Here is a 22,693-nt window from a genome sequence, read left to right as displayed (position 1 = left end):
GATTCTCTGATGAATAAAAAGTTCAAAGGAACAGCATCCATTTGAAATATAAATCAAAGTCTTTACCGTTTCTTTTGGTCACATTAATGCATCCTTGCTGAATAAAAGCATATATTTATTTCCAAAAAAATTCTTACTGACCCCAAACTTTGGAACCGTGGTGTATTTGTACAGCTTTGAGAAAGAATTATAAATAACCAATAACCTGATACAAGCAGATGATGAAAGTATTACAGACTCTTTTACGCTTTAACTGATGTTTAACGGCAATACAGCCAAGCTGCAAAATCCCAGACGCAGGTGTTTGTTTAAAACTGTTTTGTGTGTGATATTCAATATAAAATGCTTGTAGAGTAGCTTCAGTAGCTTACACTGTGACATTTTTGTATTTAATGCCCCTGGATTCAAATAAAGAACTAAAAAAAGCGAATGGGCGATTGTGATTTGACCACAGACAAATAAATATTAAATTAAGATCCTCTAACCAACAGTACCTTGTAAAAAACATAATGACGAATGATGGGAGTTTTAAAAAGGAGAGGGCATTACTGGAAGTGGCCTCATTATCCATGAGAGCCCTCAAAACAAGAAAAATTCTTTCAAGCTAACTGGAGAATGTGAATTCAGCTAAACTACAAGCAAAAACACAGTCGTCTCCATGTGTGGGAACTTGAGACGAATGATTTTTTTTTTTTTTTGAGTGGAAATGATTCACTCTGCTCTGTACAAGAGAAGCGCTACAGTAGAGAAGAAAACAATTTATGGCTACAGTAGAGACGGTTAGCATGACGAGCTCAGCTGTTTGACTAACAGCCCACTGGGTTTCCGTTCATCTCTGGCTGGTTACTGGTTCGCAGTGGACTGCGTGTTGCCGTTTGGTTGCTTCCGTTGTCAGTCAGGGTCGGCATCATGATACGAGGTGCCTCCATTGAATTTCCTCTAACTGTTATGTGATCCCATCCGCCCTGAGAGAAACAGATGATTTCTTATTTTCTATCCGTTATGCGCAGTACTACTAATGAACATGAAGATGATATCAGCAGTGCTCACCCCAATGCCATAGTCCCACGAGTGTCCTTTTGGTTCCATCGGCAGCACCCCCAGCCGGCGACACACAGTGCCACAGCTCAAACTGTGACTGCCCTGCACCTTATCTGCAATGATCCACACCTTCGGAAAAACACACACACATCTGGCATTTAGCAGAGCAGCAAACCTACGGTAGTTTAGCTGCAACAACTAGATACAAGGAAATGGTCTATACCTGGTCCAGAGGTCCAACAGACACTTTGCGCACGTTATTGGAGATGTGCTCCCATGATGAGCCCTGAGGGTAACTGGGCGTCACACCATGTCTGTACCACAGGTTACCTGCTCATACAAAACCATACAAATAATATTAATTACCATAACAGTTATTGTTCTTATTTGACAGTTTTAAATAAAGCATCATGTATATCACTGCCGATTGCTTTAGACTGCACAGTAAGCATAGATTCTTCTACATTTAAAAAAAAAAAAAAGGCAATGATGATTATCTATGTGCAAATAAATTATATTATAAATTTTAATATATATATATATATATATATATATATATATATATATATATATATATATATATATATATTATGTTTATTTTTAGCATTATATTATATTATATTATATTATCATTCAAAAGTCTGGGGTCAGTAAATTTTTAATATTTTTGAAAAGTGCTCACCAAGGCTACATCAATTTTTTTTCAAGAATACAGTAATACTGTTATTATTAATTAAAATTTCTATTCTATTGTAGTATACATTTTCAAATGTAATTTATTCTTCTGATGGCAAAGCTGTTTTTCATGGAAACCATGATACATTTATTTTCAAGATTCTTTGATGAATAGAATGTCCAAATGAACAGTATTTATTTGAAATAGTATTCTTTTGTAACATTATAAATGTCTTCGCTGTCACTTTTGGTCAATTTAATGCTTCCTTGCTGCATAAAAGTATTAATTTATTTAAGAGGAAAAATTTTACTGACCCTAATATATATATATATATATATATATATATATATATATATATATATATATATATATATATATAAAGCCTTTATGTATAATGCATAATAAAGATATTCATGTTGTATTATCTATTATATATGTATATATAGTATTATATCCTTACATAATTGTAACCAAAGTTAAAATACATTATAATATTTGCAGATTCTTTGTTACATCAGAAATTGGTTGTCTGTCATGTGATTTAATTCATTATATTTTCTAAAGGTGTAACAATGAATAGATAAGTGTTATAATGTATTACAACCGTGGTTACAAATTATTCATGAGACCATACAATGCATTATAAGGAGCATTAAAAGGCATAATTAATGCATTAAAAATACTTTTATAATAAGGAGATACAGATATCTTGGAAACAGAAGCCAGTCATAACACATTTAGTTTAGCATTCATAATCTTGGCTCTTGCCATAAGTAAATACTATAAAAATATAGTTGCAGTTAAGCTTGATCAATTATTGTCATTAAGTAATTTCACTGTCTCAAAGCAGCTTTTAGGAGCAACTCTGCAGACACCAAGATATAAAAAAGTTCAGAGTACACATTTCAACATTGATCAGTGACATCTGTGCTTCCCCACGTTTGAAGAGTTCCAGTCGCTACTATAGTATTAACATTTTTTAGTGTGATGTGTTTGGTGTACCGTTTTCATCCACTGTGTATACAGACGTCCTGCCCACTGACACCTGTTTAAGCTTTTGTCCAGTTGGAGAGGGGATGTGGTACCAGCAATCTCCTGCAAACAGATTAAACCTTTCTAATGCTGCTGCAGAAATACTGCAGGCAACGCTGCGACATCAGCATGACAGGAATGACTTGCATTAAAGTGTAAAATGAGAGAAGTGTATTTTGCTACATATTAATGGGGTGATACATATACCCATCAAAGGTTATGTGATAGAAGGTTATTCCCTCACCTGCCGGGTTCTGTGCGGACACGGAGCCCCTATAGAACGCAGAGCCATCCTTAGCGATGGCCCAAACCTGGTGAACGCCACCTATGGAAATCGACTTGAAAGGTTGGTCTGTTCCCACATGTAGCCATGACGACCCCTGCAAGTAAGCCACATCATCAGTCAGGTTTATATAATTCTGGGAAAACTCTAATGGAGATAATGCTAAATGTGTGTAAAGTTTGTGGAGTATTTGTGCACAATTTGAATGGAAATGACAAAGTGCAACCAAATAGCGGTTGTCTAGAAAATGAGGAACTTGGCTCTTACTCCAGGGGTCAGTGAGGTGACACCCAAACGACACAAGACGTCTCCCTTGTTGCTGATGGCCCATAATGGCACTTGTTCCACAGTGCTCTTCGGCCCACAAGGCAGGATTGTTATGTCACTCAAAGCTATAGGTGGGACTTCCTGCCAGGGGCCGGTTGTTGTGAGTTTACACTTTCTAAAGTGAAAGAAGAACGTATGAATATTGGAGATGGGAACTGAATTTAACAATTACAAAAAATTTTCCTTTATGATTACAAAAACAATCTTTTAGTAATTTCGAGGAAGTGCACCAACCCCGAATAAATGTTTCATTATAGGCTACTAAACAGGAATACTAAAACAACACTATTTTTGGTCACCACTGATGTAGTAACAGTAACGCATGGAGGCGCCGGTGCGATCACTTGCATTTAAAATACTCCGTCATTTTTGGTCATACAGATAAGAGTAATAAATCTTTTGAATCTGTGAAGAGTCTATTCTTATGTGTGTGCACTCACAATAACAACAAAACGTGCTTTTGTAAAATAATGAAAGCAAACAGGGTGCTATTTCTGTTGTCTCTCTGTGAACTTGAGTGCGCCAAAAAAAGAAAAAGAAAGAAAGAAAAGAACCGAAACTCCATGTAAACGTGCGATTAGTCAACTATCGCTTAAAACGAACGACTACTCGAGGGCAGCCCTACAAAAAAATATTTTAGTAATTTTGAGGAAAAGCACAAAACCAGAATAAATGTTTCTATATATGCTACTAAAGAAAAATTCTAAAACAACACTAGTTTTGATTTGCTATTTTTTTGTTTTTATAATCTATTTCTTTTTTACCACTTATTACTAAACATTAAAGGTGCCCTTGAATGAAAAATTTAATTGATCTTGGCATAGTTAAATAACAAGAGTTCAGTACATGGAAATGACATACAGTGAGTCTCAAACTCCATTGTTTCCTCCTTCTTATATAAATCTCATTTGTTTAAAAGACCTCAGAAGAACAGGCGAATCTCAACATAACACCGACTGTTACGTAACAGTCGGGGTGTATGCCCCCAATATTTGCATATGCCAGCCTATGTTCCCAACATTATGAAAGGAATTACACAAGGGCAGCCAGTAACGTCTGGAGCAGCACAGCCGAATCATCAGACTAGGTAAGCAAGCAAGAACAATAGCGAAAAATGGCAGATGGAGCAATAATAACTGACATGATCCATGATATCATGATATTTTTAGTGATATTTGTAAACTGTCTTTATAAATGTTTCATTAGCATGTTGTTAATGTACTGTTAAATGTGGTTAAAGTTACCATCGGTTATTACTGTATTCACGGAGACAAGAGCCGTCGCTATTTTCATTTTTAAACACTTGCAGTCTGTATAATTCATAAACACAACTTCATTCTTTATAAATCTCTCCAACAGTGTAGCATTAGCCATTAGCCACGGAGCACAGCCTCAAATTCATTCAGAATCAATGTAAACAATATAACAGTATACAATACTCACATAATCCGACGCATGCATGCCGCATGAATGACGAACACTTTGTAAAGATCCATTTGAGGGTTATATTAGCTGTGTAAACTTTGTTTAAGCACTGTTTAAGGCAAGCGCGAGCTCCGTGGGCGGGGAGCATCAGCATTTAAAGGGGCCGCACAGCATAAATAGACTCATATTTAATGATGCCCCAAAATAGGCAGTTAAAAAAATTAATTAAAAAAAATGTATGGGGTATTTTGAGCTGAAACTTCACAGACACATTCAGGGGACACCTTAGACTTATATTACATCTTGTAAAAAAACGTTCGATGGCACCTTTAAGCAAATTAATTCTTCCAAGTTTCAGTATTGCACAGGCAAAATGCAGAATCATATGTCATAAAAAAATCATTCATTTACAGTACTTCTTGTTTTTTTTAATGCCATGTCAGCTTTCTTCATGGTGAGAAGAAAGTATATAACAAAATATACACAATTAACAAAAAACTATGAAAGACATTAAAAATGATACTTAAAGAAAAGAAAGAAAAAAGATTCCCAACACTAAGGACAATAGATACCTTGATAAACAGAGCTGGAGAGAGCAGACTATCTTAAAGTCACCATGAAATCAAATTTTAATGGAATATTGCAATATTTATTATAAATGGTTCATGGTCATAGCAGCACCAACTTTTGCTGCAGTAAATGTGGTGTATTCAAATAACTTTGACATAGTCCTTTTATGTTTACCTATTTTAAATGCATATTGCATACATTCATGCAAAGATGCCCTGAAGCTAGCAGGATGGTGGTGGTGCTGGGGCTTGGGCCCGTCATCACTGCATGCAGCTATATATATATATATATATATATATATCACATCAATAGCAAATCACAATAATCCAATTAATTCCCTATGGACAAAAAATGGTTCCACTCTACATTTTTCTTGTTTGAGAAGCTGTTTCAATCGGATATACATCACATTAGGGAAGAAAAGGCTATCGCATCCATTTCATGCCAACTTTAAACACTCACTTAAACAGTGCAACATACCTTGCCCAACGTCTGCGGCGAACAAAGTCCTTCATTGTTTTATATCCATGGTAAGACCTAGAGCAATGAATAATACATTCACAAAAGCAAAAATGAGTTAGCTTGCTCTCACATTTAAAGGTAATACTAAAACTGCTGTTAATACCTAATGCCCAGGTAAGAAGAGTGACTAGCAATGCTGATTGCCAACATAACTTACGCAGGAAAGTCAGCTGCATACTGCCAGCCCTCTCTGTCTGTCCCTCCTGACACAGCATAGTCAATAGTCCAATCTGACACCTGCAAAAGTATTAAGACATTCAGCGATTTGCTGCTATAAAGCAACCAGACATCATTCCTTGTCAATTTCAATGACAACTTCTTTATGTATTGGGAGAAAATGGACAACAGTACAAACCCAAGTCCAGTTGGGAGAGGGTGGTTTAGTGTTGTTTTTAGTGCACTCCTTCAGACCTGAGGCATCGCTCCACATGTAACGGTCAGTAGGGAGACCCCTGTGGGGGAAAAAAGTGATGCACAGCAGCTGAGCGTACTGAACACTTCTGGATCACAAACATCATACTCTATATTAACCTGTTAGTGTAACCAGTGACAGGATTCCAGCGCTGGTTTTCATATATGTAAACACTCTTCACATCAGTCTGTGTGTAGATGTTATCTGTGCTGCTTGCCAATCCTGTATGTGTGAGATAAGCACATAATGTTACTAAAAAACATGAAAAAACACTAATTTGTTTAGAAAAGAAGTGATGCATTTACCCTGAAAGAAGCCTCCTCCATAGCCTCCTGTGTGGACCCAGGCGGTGTGGTCATAGCCGATCCCCCACACCACACCAAGACTGTTGGACTCAATCATACGCATATGCCCTCCGACTTGACGCCAGAACCTGTCCGCGATAACAAAGATTTTGATTTTCTTTTTGTCTGAGAGCAGTCATATTTGCCTAATGCCTATTCATGAATTCATTGCTATAAGGCAACACAGCAAGACAATGGACAAAAGTAACGTTTAAAGTTTATGAATATACAGTTTTGTTCAAAAGTTTGGGGTCAGTAAGATTTTTTTTAAAAGCATTAATACTTTTAATTAGTAATTGTGCATTAAAGGGATAGTTCACCACAAAAATGAAAATTTTGTCAATTACTCACCCTCATTTTGTTTCAAATCTGTAAGACTTTCATTAATCTTCGGACCACAAGTGAAGATCTTTTTGATGAAATCTGAGAGCTTTCTGTCCCTGAAACGCAACTGAAACTTTGACGCTCCAAAAAGTTCATAAAGAGATCGTCAATCTAATCCATATGAATGGAGCGGTTTAGGCATAACCTGATATTGCTGAGTTCAACATGTTCCTGGGTCAACATTTTTGTTGATCCTGGAACAACATTCAAATCAACCAATCAGATTTGAGGGACAAGTTTACAGATTATGTCAAGTTTAGGCTTAAAATCATGAATTGTTGCTTCTACATCAGTGTTATTCATCTATCTTTTCCCTCTGATTTTTGGGATAACTTATGGGTAGGGTTAGGTTTAGGGGTAGGAATAGGGTTAAGGCTAAATTTTCAGACTAGAATGTTGTTCCAGGATCAGCAAAATATGTTGACCCAGGAACGCATCTAACTCAGCAATATCAGGATGTGTGCGGTTTAGTCTAAATTTTCTGAAGCGACACGAGCGATTTCTATGATATCGATTTCACATATAAACATTAACCAACTCACACATCAGTTGTGGTAAACAGAAGCTCAAGCATGCTTGCTTGACGTACGAGAACCAATGTAAATAAAAGCCTAAATTAAATCTGTTCATCACATAAAGTGATCGAGACTTTTCAGAAAATTTGGACTAAACAAACCACTTACAGGTTTGGAATGACATGGGGATGAGTAAATGATGACAGAATTTTCATTTTTGGGTGAACTATCCCTTTAAATGAATCAAAAGTGACAGTAAGGGCCTTTAAATTGTTACAAGGGATTTGTACTGCACATAAATGCAGGTCTTTTTAACTTTCTATTCATCAAAGAAAATCTGAAAAAAATATCTGAAAAAAATATGTTTTGATAATAGTAAGAAACTTTTCTTGAGCATCAAATCGGCATATTGATTTCTGCAGGATCGTGTGACACTGAAGACTGCTAAAAATTCAGCTTTGCCATCACAGTAATACATTTTTAAGATATACATTAATATACTTTTTTTCTTTTTTACAACATTTTTTTAAATTGTAAATGCAATACTGGTGAGCTTAGGAGGCTTCTTTCACCGACCCTGAACTTTTGAATGATAGTGTATGGCTAATTCTCCAATGAGGGACTCTTTTGACATCTTCAATCTATGTTTCATCTATGTTAAACATTTATCTAATGGCTTTTTGTCTTTTGTCAATCTTTAAGTGTATTTTGGTGATGATGTGGATTTCTGATGTGTGATAGTATGAGATTTTTATTTTTATTTTTATTTTTTTACATTTTTCATATGTTTTGCTTGGTGTGCTGGTAATAACAGCAGTATTATACACTTGTTCACATAAAAAAAATGAGTGATTCTTACATCTGATCACATGGTGTAGGGTAGGGAGATGCCTCTAGTTCTTTTGTTGGTTCGCTCACAAAGATGTCACCTTTACAGGTGACTGACCAGATGGCTTGTTTCGAGGGAGGGCCCTGAATACCTCTAGAGTCACAGCAGGACACACTGAGCAGAGCCAGCTGATAGGATGAACAAACTGTCAGTCAAACAGCAAGGAAATCACAGAGTGCAGTGAAAGTTGTTGGGGATCAATTTCCCATATTTCATGCTCTCTCCTCACCCAGTCATGCATCTCCAGCTCTGTGGCTGCAGCCAGGCGGATGGGCCATCTCTGTTTGGTTCGCTCTGCTGTATAGATAGCAAATGTGTGTTTGGAGTCATTCAAAACCGGCACCAGGATTGTCACTTCGTTTATGAACACGTGGAGATACTGGACAAAGGAGGAGCAGAAAAGAATCAAAGCAAAATAGGGGTTGAATTGATCAAATGAGTCAATCTAGACTACATGAAATCACTTTACAAGCACAGCTTTCTTTCTCGTGTTGACGCACTACTGTTCAAAAGTTTGAAGTTGGTAAGATTTTTTTAATGTTCTTGAAAGAAGTGAAGTCTCTTATGCTCACCAAGGATGCATTTATTTGATACTAATTATTATTTTAATTTGACAAAAATACAGTAAAAACAGTAATATTGTAATTATAAAATATTATTACTACTTAAAATATCTGTTTTCTTTTTTAATATATTTTAAAATGTAATTTATTCCTTTGATGGAAAAGCTGAATTTTTAGCAGCCATTACTCCAGTCCTCAGAATAACATGATCCTTCAAAAAACAATAAAAAAATGTGCTGATTTGGTGCTTAAGAAATATGTGTTGTTTTTATTATTGATGTTGAAAACAGTTGTGCTGCTTAATGTTTTTGTGGAAACAGTAGTAAAAGATTCTTTGAGGTATAGAATCTACTGATCAGTTTAAGTGATAGTTCACCCAAAAATGAAAATTCTTTCATCATTTACTCTCCCTCAAGTTGTTCCAAACCTGTATGAATTTCTTTCTTCTGCTGAACACAAAAGAAGATATTTTGAAGAATGTCAGTAACCAAACAGTTGATGGGCCCCATTGACTTCCATAGTATTTTTTTCTTCTGTGTTCACCAGACGAAAGAAATTCATACAGGTTTGGAACAACTTGAGGGTGAATAAATGATGAAAGAATTTTCATTTTTGGGTGAACTATCCCTTTAACACATCTCTGCTGAATAAAAGTGTGAACCCCAAACTTTTGAACGGTGGTGTATTTGTACCTTTAGTAACTTGTACCTTTAGTCTACTTTCCAGCTATAAACAGTATTTTTTGTACATTTTTCCCAGAAAAGAAAAAGCAAATGTACATTTTAAATATATGCATGTGCTAAAAGACATCTTTTAACATACACTGATCACAATAAATGGCCTCAAAATTAATAAACATGGATTTTTATTCCATAAGGGTCTTCTGTATGTAAAGATTACCTTCTTCTCATCATTAAAGGTGTAGTAGATAAACAAAATCCCATCCTTGTTGCCCTCTGCTCCTGAGAACTGTTCCAGTGCAAATTGAACATCCACCCATTTATGAGGCTTCCAGTCTCGCCACCACTGCATGGTGCCTTTCTTCACCCACACAGACTAGAAAGGACAGGAATCAGGGTGAATTATCAAATGATACATTTTCTTGGGGTAACTATTCAGTTCTACCAAGCTGAGGGCCACTGTGACAGTAACTGACTGCTTTGACTATCAGCTATTTTTACTATTCCAACTAACTCTCTGAGCACTTGTACGGACACTTACGGTTGCTATACCAATGATGGTCTGGATATAATAATAATAAAAAAAAAGAAAAGATGAATGACAAAACTGGTTAGTATTGATGAAAAGATCAGACGAGGTGAACTGTTTGGTGTGTGAGCACTACCTGTTCAATGGCCTGCTCATAATGCATGAAATTCTCCATTTCTCTCTTGGATCGTTCGCTGAGCTGCTCAAATATCTGTTTACGCCATGCTGCCGTTTGAGCAGGTGTGATGGAGAGAGACATGGCCTGCATGGAGGAGTTCAGGGCTGAGGAGACAATCGCATTTGACACGGTCAGGGACAAAGTGAATCATCAAATTCAATTACACAGATTATACACAAATGACCCAGCTGACCTGTGGATGTAGATGAGTTGAACCAGTTGAGCTGTAAGTGACAGTCAACGAAACATCCCCCGCCACTGACCCAGGCCCATTTTGGATGCTCATCTGGCCCATAAGGCTCCTCTAGGGCCAAGTTATAGGTTGCTACAGAGGACAGGCTGCAGGTTTCAGCTGCATCTACTCCAGGTCCGGATGTGAGGTGCGTCTGGGCTTCCTCCAGGTCCACATTGCTCCATTGAGGGTTCAGCCCACCTGATTGGCTAGGAGACAGAACCTGGGCTGGAGAAGCCCTGTCCTCTACCTCTTTTTCTGCGTGATCCTCCTCTGGAATAGATGGGCCAGCTGGGGGGACATCACGACGACTGATTTGGCCTTCGCGGTCAGACACGAGCTCAGAGATGAAGCTGTCACTGGTTACTTTGGGGATGCGTGGTTTAGGGCTGTCTCCCATTTCAGGAGTTGGGACAAGTCCACCCACAGCTCTTTCAGTATCAGGGTCCACATCACTCAACACTGATGCCTGGGACTCCAAACGCACCTCACCACCAAAGAAACAACCAGCACTGTGAGGGAGAATCAGAATGTTAATATGTACAGTACCATAAGTTTGGAATCACTAAGACATGTTTATATAATTGATAATTTGTATCATTTGATTGATCGAAAATAGTCATAAATCAATCAATCAAAGATAAATCTTTTTAGCCCATCTAATAAGAACTCAATGGGAAAATTGTCATTGTAACACTGTAAAAAATACCTATAATTTAATGAAAAATTAAATACTTTTTTGAATCACAAGACAATCCATTTCTATTAAAAGAAAAGAATATCTAACATGTAATGAAAAATATAAATATTATTTCTGTCACATATGACAATACATTGCTATTTAAAAAAGAATACATATATTTAATGAAAAATATAAATGTTCTGTCACATGACAATACATTGTTTTTAAAAAAGAATACATAACATTTAGTGAAAAATATTATTTCTGCCACATACTGTATGACAATAATTATGCTACTTAATACATTCTTTTTCAGTTACTGATTTATTGACTACAGTTGCATTGCTGAAGTCGACTTTTGTTTCAAAAAAGACCAAAAAGAAACATCTTTCTCGAGAAATTCATCTTTTTATTGTTGTTTTCAGAGATGAAGGCTGTTGAGTGCTTTACTGCGCACTACTGTCTTAAAAGAAAGCAAACTGCAAAGTGTACTAACTGCAAATCATCCTTCTTGAATGATTTACACCACCTGGTGGTGAACACATTTTGCACATTATACACATATCTATTCGACACAGGCTACAGACTAAAGCAAACTAACCTCTGAAGGCTGCTCGCACTGGCGCTAGAGTGGGAACGGTCACTATCTCTGGGTACAGACACAACCTTCCAGGCTTTCCCACTCAGCTCGCTGACAGTCACACCCTGACGGAAATACACCGCCCGGTCTTCAAAACCAATACCCCACACCTGAGCACAGAAGCCACATCACATGACCTTCAGAGATTTGGTTTCTTCTGAGAAATGGTTTCAGCACTCATAATTCTCACTAGAAACACATACTCAGGTGAATACATGAATATGGCATAATATCTGTACATTTGTGTGTGATGTTTCCTTCAGGAAAAAAAAGGTTTATTTTACATTTCATATAATGTATTTATTCAAATTAATATATTGATCCATATGAAAGTTTTGGCTAAGATGTTTATGCTTAATTGTACATAGACACTGGATCGCATCAGAGTATTATATGTTTGTTTGGAATATTTCTGTAAACAAGACACAGTCTAATGGAGATTTCGCAAAGAAACTTTTGTTGAAAGATGAAGCAGCTAACTGTATTGAATCTGACAGCAGCTGCATCACAAGCCAAATAAATGGCTTCATAATGCTTTGTCTGTAAATGACAGTTTCATATGGATAATGTTTTCAAAACACTTACTCACATACAATAACGAGTACTGATACTGTTTCCGATTCAATAACATTAGCCAATCATAACGAATCAGTTCAGCCAGTCAGAATGAGGGTTGAAAATAACACCCCCCCACACACACACACACATAAATACATATACATTGCTTTATTTGTGTTTATTTTATTTATTAACATTATAAGTGAACCTCAAGGAACATTAAAATAATAAAAGGTGAACACCTTTAAGGGTGAACCACCCATATGTTTATTCAATGGAAAAAGTACATTAGATGCAGAAATGAATGAGGTAAACCATAGTCTCTGACCTGGTCATTGAGACCCACGTTGATCATGACCATCTCTCCAACCATACCTATCCAACCAGAGCCACAAGGATTATGGGAATTCACACCCCGTCTAAACCAGACCTATTAGAAATAAGAAGATGAGAGGAAAAAAGCTAAGTAACAATAAAAAATTATAAATAAACAAAACAAAAAATTAAGTTTTCTGCTCACCAAGGCTGCATTTATTTGAGGAAAAATACAGTAAAAACAGTAAAACTGTCAATTATTATAATGTCTATTAAAATCTATTTTAAAATGTAATTTATTCCTGTGATGGCAACGCTCATTTTTCAGCAGCTATTACTCCAGTCTTTAGCATCACATGATCCTTCAGAAAGCATTCTAATAGGCCTATTTAATGTTTGTAAACATTCGGGATGCGCGCGCATCATGGTTGCAGAAAACCCGGGAGTGATAACCAGTATGACTAGAGAGTTATGAAGATTTAGAAACATTATAGAATATTTTGATTTGTTATTTTTTTTAAATGTTGTCCGCATATCACAGCAGCTTATCACCCAGCGATAAGCACTGAGTGGGATACAGCTTACGGATCCGTTTGCCATAGCACCTTGTCAGTGGTTAAATGACGAAACGACATGGCCAAGCATCCATTGGCCAGAGATATATAATTACCTGATTGACACCCCAAGTGTATATTCTACTCAGGAGAAGCTAAAAGCGTACAAGTCTCTTGACGCGTAACTTACAACTTTGTTTTTTGTTTTGTTTTGTTTTTGTTTAAGCCACGAATTAAAAGAATAAAAAAAAGTTAATTTCGAGTTCATATCTCACAATTCTGACTTTTATTTCTCGCAAATCTGAGTTTATATCTCACATTTCTTACAAAGAAAAACAGAATTGTGAGATATACTTGTTATTCTGTCTTTTCTGAATTGCAATTTATCCCGCAATTCTGACTTTTTTCCCCTCAGAATTGTGAAATAAACTCACAATTGCGAGTAATAAAGTCCGAACTGGGAGTAATAAACACGCAAATGCAAGAAATAAAAAATGTATAGACTATTTTTAAAAGTTATCTTTGTGAAATGTTATATGTTTAAATATTATTTCAATGCTGTAACTGCTATGTATGTATGTCCTCTGAACTGCATATGTGAATATTATGTAGACTTACTGTTTACATCAAATTCCTGCTTTAATAGTAGACTAATCCTTGCAGGTGTCATCAGTCTAGTCTGTGAAACGTCTCCGTTTAGCTTCAAAGGACGTTTTCAACGATGGTTTTCTTTAAAAATGAAGACTATATTTTTTGCATTCCGATTCCAACATCCAGAGGCACAACAAAACATTGTCTTATTCTGTGGATTTTGCACATTTTTCTCCAATTGCTACCGCTATTTTTCTGCAACCACTATGCGAGCGCAGCTGCAAGTGACGTAATTGTTACGTCTGCTTTTAAGGGGTCTATATGCTGAGAAACATTTCTAATATTATCAATGCTGATATTTCAGGATTCTTTGGTAAATAGAAAACTCAAATGAGCGGCATTTATTTGACCTTGAAATTTTTGTAACATTATAAATCTATTTACTGTCACTGTCACTATTTAAGATTTTGCTAAATTTCTTAGCCATCACTTACTTTATGATCTTTAGTGACAGCCCACACTACATTCACACCAACAGCTACATGTACAGCTCCCGCTCCAGGGCTTGGCGACTCCACTGTGACCCACGATGACCCTTTTATTGAAATATTATAAAATATAGACAGGGGATAGAAATACTTTATCTACTCAACAAAAACATGGTCAAAAAAATGGTAACTTGGAAAAAGTGAATGTACTGCACCACTACGCTCACCCCTGAGACAATCTCTGCTGATGCCCTCTCTGACCAGCAGATGACCCTCCCACAGGACAGCCCACACCAGGTCACCCGGCCCACTGCTAATCTGCACAACCTCCCCTGGTACGGACACCTCCTCCCAATAGGAGCCCTCAGGATTATGGTGATTAATGCCACACCGGAACCACACCTGCTCGAATATAAAAAAAAATATCTTTTGGGTCCCCTTTTTGAAAATAAATGGACATGATGCAAATTTTTATCTGTGTTCCAAGAACCAATAATTCATACACTCTGTATAGAACTGAAAAATGAATAAATTACAGGAGCATGGGGTGTTGTTGGACATGGTACAGTATGTAAACCTGGAATGAGCGGAGTTCTGACCTTTCCCTGCAGAGAGACCGCCCACAGAGCCAAACACCCTCTGGGCTCCTCAGTGATCTCCCAGCCACCACAAGTGATGTCATTAAATGGGTCAGGAAGAGACTCAGTCTGCTCCGAGGGGATCTGCTCTCAAATATAAAATTCCCAGACATAAGTTTTTCATCAACGTTAAAGACACCCGTTGAAGATAAGATATATTGCTGTCAAAACCTTTGTACTGGTACACACCTTGACCCAAGTTTCCTGTGCCTTGTACCTTCTGTATCGTATCCATCTGCGGCGACGCACACAAGAGTTCCACTTTTTGTCTTTTGTGTAAGTGGCTGGAAAATCAATGGCATATGTCCATCCCTGAAAACACACAGAAGATCAGTTATGGCTTAAAGCAAGTCAGAGCTCTTTTTGTGGTTTTAGGGGGCATTGCGGTATCAAACCCGAGACTACCTGTAGGAGGTGGTCTGAGTTCGGTTGGATTGGAACTGTGGCGCAATTCGAGTTAACGTGAAAGCAAGTTGTTCAGCAAGTGAAGTAGACGATGATGATGACAATGTTGTTATTATTATTTTTTTCATTTTAATAGATTAATTTACAATTCCACCTTATATTAACAGTGAGAGAGCACTCAACTCATATATCGGCTATCCAATAATGTTTAAAGCATCAAGAAAGAAGAAAAAAGAGAAGAAGGAAAAGGGAAATTGAAAGAGAAAAGAAAAAGGAGAAGCAAATGGAAAAGGAGGTAGAGGGAAAGACAGAAAAAGTAAACACAAAAAGAATGGGAGTGGGAAAAAGGGTGAAAAGAAAGAAAAAAATGGGAAATCTTTTCAAGAACTGACTACCCAAACACTCCAAACTGATGTAATTTTTTGTTTGTCTTTATGTGTGTTTTGTACAGTCTTTGTAAGTATACCACCTGTTTTGCTAATAAAAAAAATATATATATATACATTATGTATGTATTTTCTTCATAAATTAAATCGACAAGGGGGATGCAGGGGGATGACAGTGGTAACAAGTTTTGTTCACTCTGCTGCACATACGCAATAGCACCAAATTAATAATACAAAAAACCCCGTAAAGGCATCAATACTGACCCCTTTTTCTGTGGTCTCTCCTCCAAAGTTTTCATCCACGTACCAGTCCGCCTCCCACTCCCAGTTGTCAGAGGGCAGCTGAAAGTCACCCAGAGGCTGGTGCTTCAGCCCTGTGACATCACTCCACTGCCAGCGGTCACTGGGTAACAGCCGGTCCGAGAAGCCATCGACAGGGTTCCACCTCTGTGAGGGAACAGGAAACACATTAGTCTTATTCACTACCAAGTTCTCTAGGGTCAATGACAAATAAAATAATAAAATACAATAAAATCTAGTTTAAAACACAAAGTTCTTAGGAATATACTCTTTGTATTCATTCATGGTTTTATTCGGTTTTGAAAAACTTTTATTAAAAAAACATTTCGACTTAATGAGTCTAAAAATGTCATGTGGTGTATCCATCAAGTAAAAAGTTTTCATATACCTTGAATACATGTGAGTGAACAAATCTTAATATTTAAAAAAATATATATATATTTTATTATAAAAATATAAAATATTATATTTTATTTTTATTAAATATATATTTATATACTATATGCTTTTATTCAGTAAAGACAACTTAAATTGGTCAAAAGTGACAGTAAAGACATTTGAAGTGTTAAAAAATATTTCTACTTCAAATAAATGCTGTTCTTTTGAGCTTTCTATTCAAAGAATCCTACAAAATTCTACAGAATTATTAGGCAGAATTATTTTCAATGTTTTCAATGTACAGCTTCACCATCACAAGAACAAATTACATTTTAAAATTTATTAAAAAGACAACAGTTATTTTAATTTGTAATATTATTTCACAATATAACTATTTTTCCTGTATTTCTGATCAAATAAATGCAGCATAAGAGGCCTCTTTTAAAAAACATTTTTAAAAATCTTACTGGTAGTATATATACACTATCATTAGTTAGTTAATAATTAATAATAATTAATAATAACTAATAATAATTAGTTATTAGTTCATGTTTTTAGGGACCACCACATGACACTTTACAACCTAAACAAACTAAAAATGTCAAATTGTGTGATATTTTAGGAGATAATTATTGACATTGACACAGCTGTGAGGGTCTGCAGGGGTCCTTTCTTTAAAATAATTTCCTGTTTATATATATTTTTTTCTGCTTGTTGGTTGAATCTTATGACTCTGAAGAGGATTAGGGCCAAGCAATAATAAAAAATAAAACCATCTCGAGATTAAAGTTGTTAAATTTCAAGAAAAAACTCGTTAAATTACGAGAAAAAACTCGTTAAATTTCGAGAAAAAAGTCGAGATAAAATGTTGAGAATAAAGTCATTAAATTACGAGAAAAAAGTCGTTAGATTATGAGAACAAATTCGTTAAATTATGAGAAAAAAAGTTTATTCTCAACATTTTATCTCGACCTTTTTCTCGAAATTTAACGAGTTTTTTCTCGTAATTTAACAAGTTTATTCTCAACATTTTATTTTGACTTTTTTCATGAAATTTAACAACTTTAATCTCAAGTTGGTTTTATTTTTTTATTATTGCTTGGCCCTAATCCTCTTCCATAGATTTGGCAAGTTTAAGTTTTACAAATATTAATAAGCAGTGAAGCAGAGCTGTAAAATTATTTCAAGTTAAAAATATTTTATGTGTATTATAATATTACTTATTATTATAAAGATAGGACAAAAAAAATAAGCGTCATTGATCCACATGTCAGTCTGTATATTGCTATTGAGCACACCTGGTTTTCATATGTCTCCTCTTGGTAGCGGATGGGCACATCACTGGCATGGACATTCAGGTAGATGTTGTGATCACAGGCGATGCTCCAGCAGCACTGCTGCACAGCTGTGACGCGCTTGAACTCCAAGTGGGCATCGCGACAATGTTCCCACTGCTGTCCAGCTGTCGAAAGGCTATAAACCCTCCCGTACACATCAACAGCCCACAGGAGGGAGCTCGGCATGATGCACCCTGCTGTAATAGACAAGAGAGAGAGATCTGCAGATAAACAAACACCTCAGCATCAGTTTGTAGCAAGAAAAAGTGTTTAGAAGGAAACAAGGACACATAAAGTGAATTACTCTCAAATGAAGCAGAATTTCCTGCCTACTCTTCTCTCTGCTTTGACAGCAGATCTACAGTCAGCTGAATCTCATTACTGATCCTCAAGCTGCCAAAACACTGATGATACACTGAAGGAGACCTGTTGAACACTTATTTTCTTGCTTCCTATGCTATAAATGAAACCCAAGATCCCAGCAATACACAATAAACTCTATAAAGCTCCAATTAAATGACAGACCACCCTTACAAATCATTAATGTGGTGGTACCACGTTATAGTATTACCATGCTATTGTAATACCATGTAACTGAATGATTTCCATATTCAATTACCATATTAACATAGCACCACAAGGTACTGTAAATGAGCAAGTAAGTAGTAATTTGGCAAATACTATGATAAATAATAATAAAACATTTAATATGATATCATGTATTTTTTTCATGCATTTATGTACTTTATTTGTTAGTTAACTTCAACATGTTAAAAACGTTACTAAAGCAACTGATTTAATAGGATATATGTTGAGAGTTCATGTTGTTGAGCGCTTGTTTGTTGATGCAGATAATACCGGTTAGCACGCTAGCTAGCAATGACAGCTCATAAGAAAATAAACAAGTAGAAGATTTTACAACTACATATTATATCGAAAAAAACAGGAATACGACTAAGATACAGTCAGAAGAGAACATATTGAAATGAACGACTGCCCTGCCTGTCTTCTGCAGTGACAGGTGCATGTACATTACAATAGGGACGTAAACATATCCTGACAGTTCATGCATCCTCACTGTAGCTGACAGTATATCAGCTGATGAGCAGCGTAACGTTACATACCTTATCTGTGTCAGGGTGTAAGCACTGTGCTTATGTTGTCATTTTGAGACCATTCAGCTCTGCGAAATCGGTCTGTGATTTGCTCGATGTGTAGACATCACAGATATCCTAAACAGGAAGTGGAATTGTGTTGCACTGGCTTATTGCCCCGGCAGGGGATGCCAATAACTCATTTTAAACGCTGATGGCATGGTATTGGGTAAAGATTGTTACAGTGGTGCCCTCATAGAGTATATACCACCCCCACTGCATGTTTACCTCCTGGTAGCGTAGTTAGGGCAAATGTTTCATTTTCCTTAAGGGAGTCCATTTCCTCTTTCATCAAGGCCTTAGCCCACATCTGTGACACACTTGAACTCATAGCTTCCTTGAATGTTTGTGGTACAAAACACATTCTGTAACAGTAGTCAACACTGGTTACAATCTGGTCATCACACTCGACATCAGAAACATAACATTTTGGGGACCTCTCTTCTTATTTTAGGGTAACATCTACTGTGATCAACTCCCGATTTTCAGGTTCATGAGTCACACTCTCTTTTGACATATCTTTCCCCATGGAAAACATCATTTGACAATGAAATGTCGGTCTGTGTCTGGTGCTCAGTAACACACTTTGTTACAAACCTCACAAGCCTGTGCTTGTGAGAACTTTTCCTGTTTCTGTATAGAAGACCAGGTATGCAGGACTGTTTTTGTCATAACCTACAAAGATTCATTTTCACATTGTGCATCCAATTTCTTTTTGTCGTGTTTGTATGTCTAACCCAAATGCTCTCGTTTTTTCATTTTCTTTCTACATTTGGCATGTCATGATCACAATCAATGTTGATTTATCACATTTAGCCCATTAAAGAGTTGGGATGTCAAGCATGGCCTTGTAGCCTAAAACTATTTTAAACAATTGTATACTTTTGAACACAGATTTCGTGACATCGTATTAATTTTAAGTCTAAGTGGAATGTTTGTTCTTTTGAAAAATGTATTTGTCACACCACTTGAATAAGTGAACTGCATAAAGTCAAAACCTTTGTGTAAAACATTAACTGATTACTGTACCAAAAAACATTTTACTTTACACATTCATTCAAATTGTAACAAATATAACATTTTATTTGTTATCCTAAAATAATTCTATAATAAAAGGAATTTCTATAATCCTCTGAAAACAATCAAAGGATCATGGTATCTTATTTGATAATAATCTTACTAATTCCAAATGATAATATTTTTTTCATTTGTGTGTAGATAGATAGATCTGAAACCTCATGCTAGTAATCACCACTAGATGGAAGCACTTTCATCAGTTCTTGCAAGTCTGAATATGCTTAAATTCTTTAAAACTTTCAGAGCAGAGTTTTTAAACTAAATTCATTTGACTTTCGATATTGTCTCTATTACCAGTTTACCAGTCAGAAAACAAGTATTCAAATGAAAAGTTAAACAGATATAAAAACAAGCAATGGATTTCTTATAAATTTTTAAATTATTTTTATTAAATTCAGCTTCTTTTTAAACTCAGTTTATAGGCCAATATTGGATTATACAGTTTACATAGAATTTATAGCTATCAAAAGATTAATATTAATTCCTCATATATACAAAAACATAATTTGTCACATGTATGCTCTCGACTGATTAAATCATTTAAAGTATTATACTGTTATACAACTGTTTGTGAATTACCATTTCACCAACATTCAACACCACCATTTTTTTTATTCTTTACAATAGTTATTCTCTTTTTGTTGTGACTGTTATTGTTTTTATTATTATTATTATTATTGCTGTTGTTGCTATTTTTCTGCATTCTATCATGCAAATTCAGACCTTTTTTAAATGCGCATCGAGGAATTTATTCGGTAAATGTGTTTCCATCATGGTTTCTTATTGGATAAAACGATCGATCCAATCTTGGTGTTTCCATCCAGCATTTTTTTATACTTTTATATAGCTATCCCTAGAGATGCACCGATTGCAATTTTCTTGGCCGATTCCGATTTTTTGTTAGTGAGATCGGCCGATACCGATTTTTGCCGATTCCGATTTTCTTTCTAAGAACTATAATTGACAACATATACAAACAAAAATCTACTTTTCTTCAATGCAAAGTTTTATTTTCATTAAAAAAAAAAAGTAAAAGTCAGTAATAAAATATAAACAGCTCAAATAAATGCAATAGAATAAAGAGAGCTATGAAACTACGTTTTTTGGTTAATTGGGTTTCTATTCAGGTAAGAAATACTACAGAAATTAAAGTAATCAAATGTAAAATGACACATTCAGTGTTATTTTACATTGGATACCTTAATTTCTGTAGTCTTTTTTGTAAATATTACTACAGATCAATTCTTACCATTAAAGTTATAAAACGTATTCAGTCAAGACAAGAGCTGAAATTGATTTGCTTTGTCTTTTGTTCTTTGATTAACATGACAGACAGCAGCAGGAATATTGGACTGCTGTCCCTTTAAGAGTTTATGAACGGTGTTTAACGGACCCAATACTGTTACACACAACATGGGTTCACTTTCTTGGCTATTTAACGATTCAAAACTGACTGTTTATCTGAAGATAGCGAGAACGCGCAGCTGACGTTATTGCCTGTGCTGCTGGTAACAAAAAAAGATCAGCTTGGAATCGGTAAGAAGTGAGACTGATCGTCCGATCACCGATCCGGGCCGATCATGAGGAAAATCGTCCGATTCCGATCCCTGGCCGATCAATCGGTGCATCTCTAGCTCTCCCAAAATGTTCATAAAAATTTAAACATGCCTGATGTCACATGCCCCACACACACACACACACACACACACACACACACACACACACACACACACACACACACACACACACACACAGAGCACCAAACTATATTCATTCACTCCTGCCCTCAAGTTCCCACTGCTCGTGCTCGCATATGTCCACAGAGATTGAGCTGGACTACATTCATTTGATTCCCCAGTGAGCATCACCTGGGTCTGCGTCCAAATCACCACAGCCAGGGAGGTGCTTGACATGCCTCCCTCCCGGACTTGTGTCGACAACCCATGAGAAGCTGAAGTGAACCCCATCTGACACCCACCTAGCGAAGCTTTCACTACTGATCTTCACTGCTGTGAGAGAAATAAAGCAGGGTTTCACTGTAAGAGTAAGAGTGCTTCACCTGGTCAAAGGCGCTGAGGGAGTGAGGGTGCCACACCACCTGACGCCGTGGGTCATTCCCATAGATATGGTGTGGATGAGACACCTCCCACCACCACCCAGCACCATCCAAAACAGCTATCCGTGAGAAAGCAGATCACAGAGACCCTCCATCACCCTCTGAGCAAACTCTTCTTGGTCTTCACTGCTGTTTGTTGGCCTTCAGTGCTGTTTGTTGGTCTTCTTCAGTGCAGTTGATCTTCTATTGGTCTTCACTGCTGTTTGTTGGTCTTCTATTGGTCTTCACTGCTGTACGTGGAGATATAAAGCAGCTTGTCCCTTCAGAATGGGTGCTTCATCGGGCACTGTGGTGAACGGAGGTATCCATTAAGACAGTTCACTGAAAATAATTAAAGTTGAGAAAACTTAAAAGTTTAAGGCAACAAGCTGGAGATTTTTTTAGTTCTCAACTTGTTGTATAACAAGTTCAATTTACAACAAGTTGAGAAAACTCAAAAATCTCCTGCTGGTTGCCTTAAACTTTTAAGTTT

The 22,693-nt window shown here is 36.3% G+C and overlaps 1 protein-coding gene across 2 annotated transcripts; it reads right to left on the bottom strand.

Moving 5' to 3' along the window:
• Positions 1–743: 743 nt before the first annotated feature.
• tecpr1a (tectonin beta-propeller repeat containing 1a) lies at positions 744–19,156 on the bottom strand. Of its 2 annotated transcripts, none has more exons than XM_048171648.1 (25): positions 18,999–19,156; positions 17,836–18,071; positions 16,124–16,306; positions 15,258–15,380; positions 15,030–15,152; positions 14,658–14,832; positions 14,437–14,537; positions 12,811–12,912; positions 11,886–12,034; positions 10,564–11,114; positions 10,329–10,474; positions 9,884–10,039; positions 8,650–8,799; positions 8,391–8,548; positions 6,594–6,721; positions 6,408–6,510; positions 6,232–6,328; positions 6,034–6,113; positions 5,835–5,891; positions 3,300–3,474; positions 2,994–3,129; positions 2,720–2,812; positions 1,265–1,371; positions 1,051–1,170; positions 744–965 (listed from the first exon to the last, which is right to left on the bottom strand). In XM_048171648.1, the coding sequence occupies exons 2-25, from the start codon at positions 18,058–18,060 to the stop codon at positions 807–809; spliced, it is 3,597 nt and encodes a 1,198-aa protein (XP_048027605.1). In that variant the 5' UTR covers positions 18,061–18,071; positions 18,999–19,156; the 3' UTR covers positions 744–806. The 2 variants fall into 2 exon arrangements, with proteins under 2 accessions (XP_048027605.1, XP_048027606.1); XM_048171649.1 differs by having other exon boundaries at positions 17,836–18,095; positions 18,999–19,120.
• Between the last annotated feature and the right edge of the window lie 3,537 nt (positions 19,157–22,693).

The sequence above is a fragment of the Megalobrama amblycephala genome, linkage group LG20 (genome assembly GCF_018812025.1).
Source record: "Megalobrama amblycephala isolate DHTTF-2021 linkage group LG20, ASM1881202v1, whole genome shotgun sequence".
Lineage (NCBI taxonomy): Eukaryota > Metazoa > Chordata > Actinopteri > Cypriniformes > Xenocyprididae > Megalobrama > Megalobrama amblycephala.
This window is presented reverse-complemented; position numbering and strand designations above follow the sequence as displayed.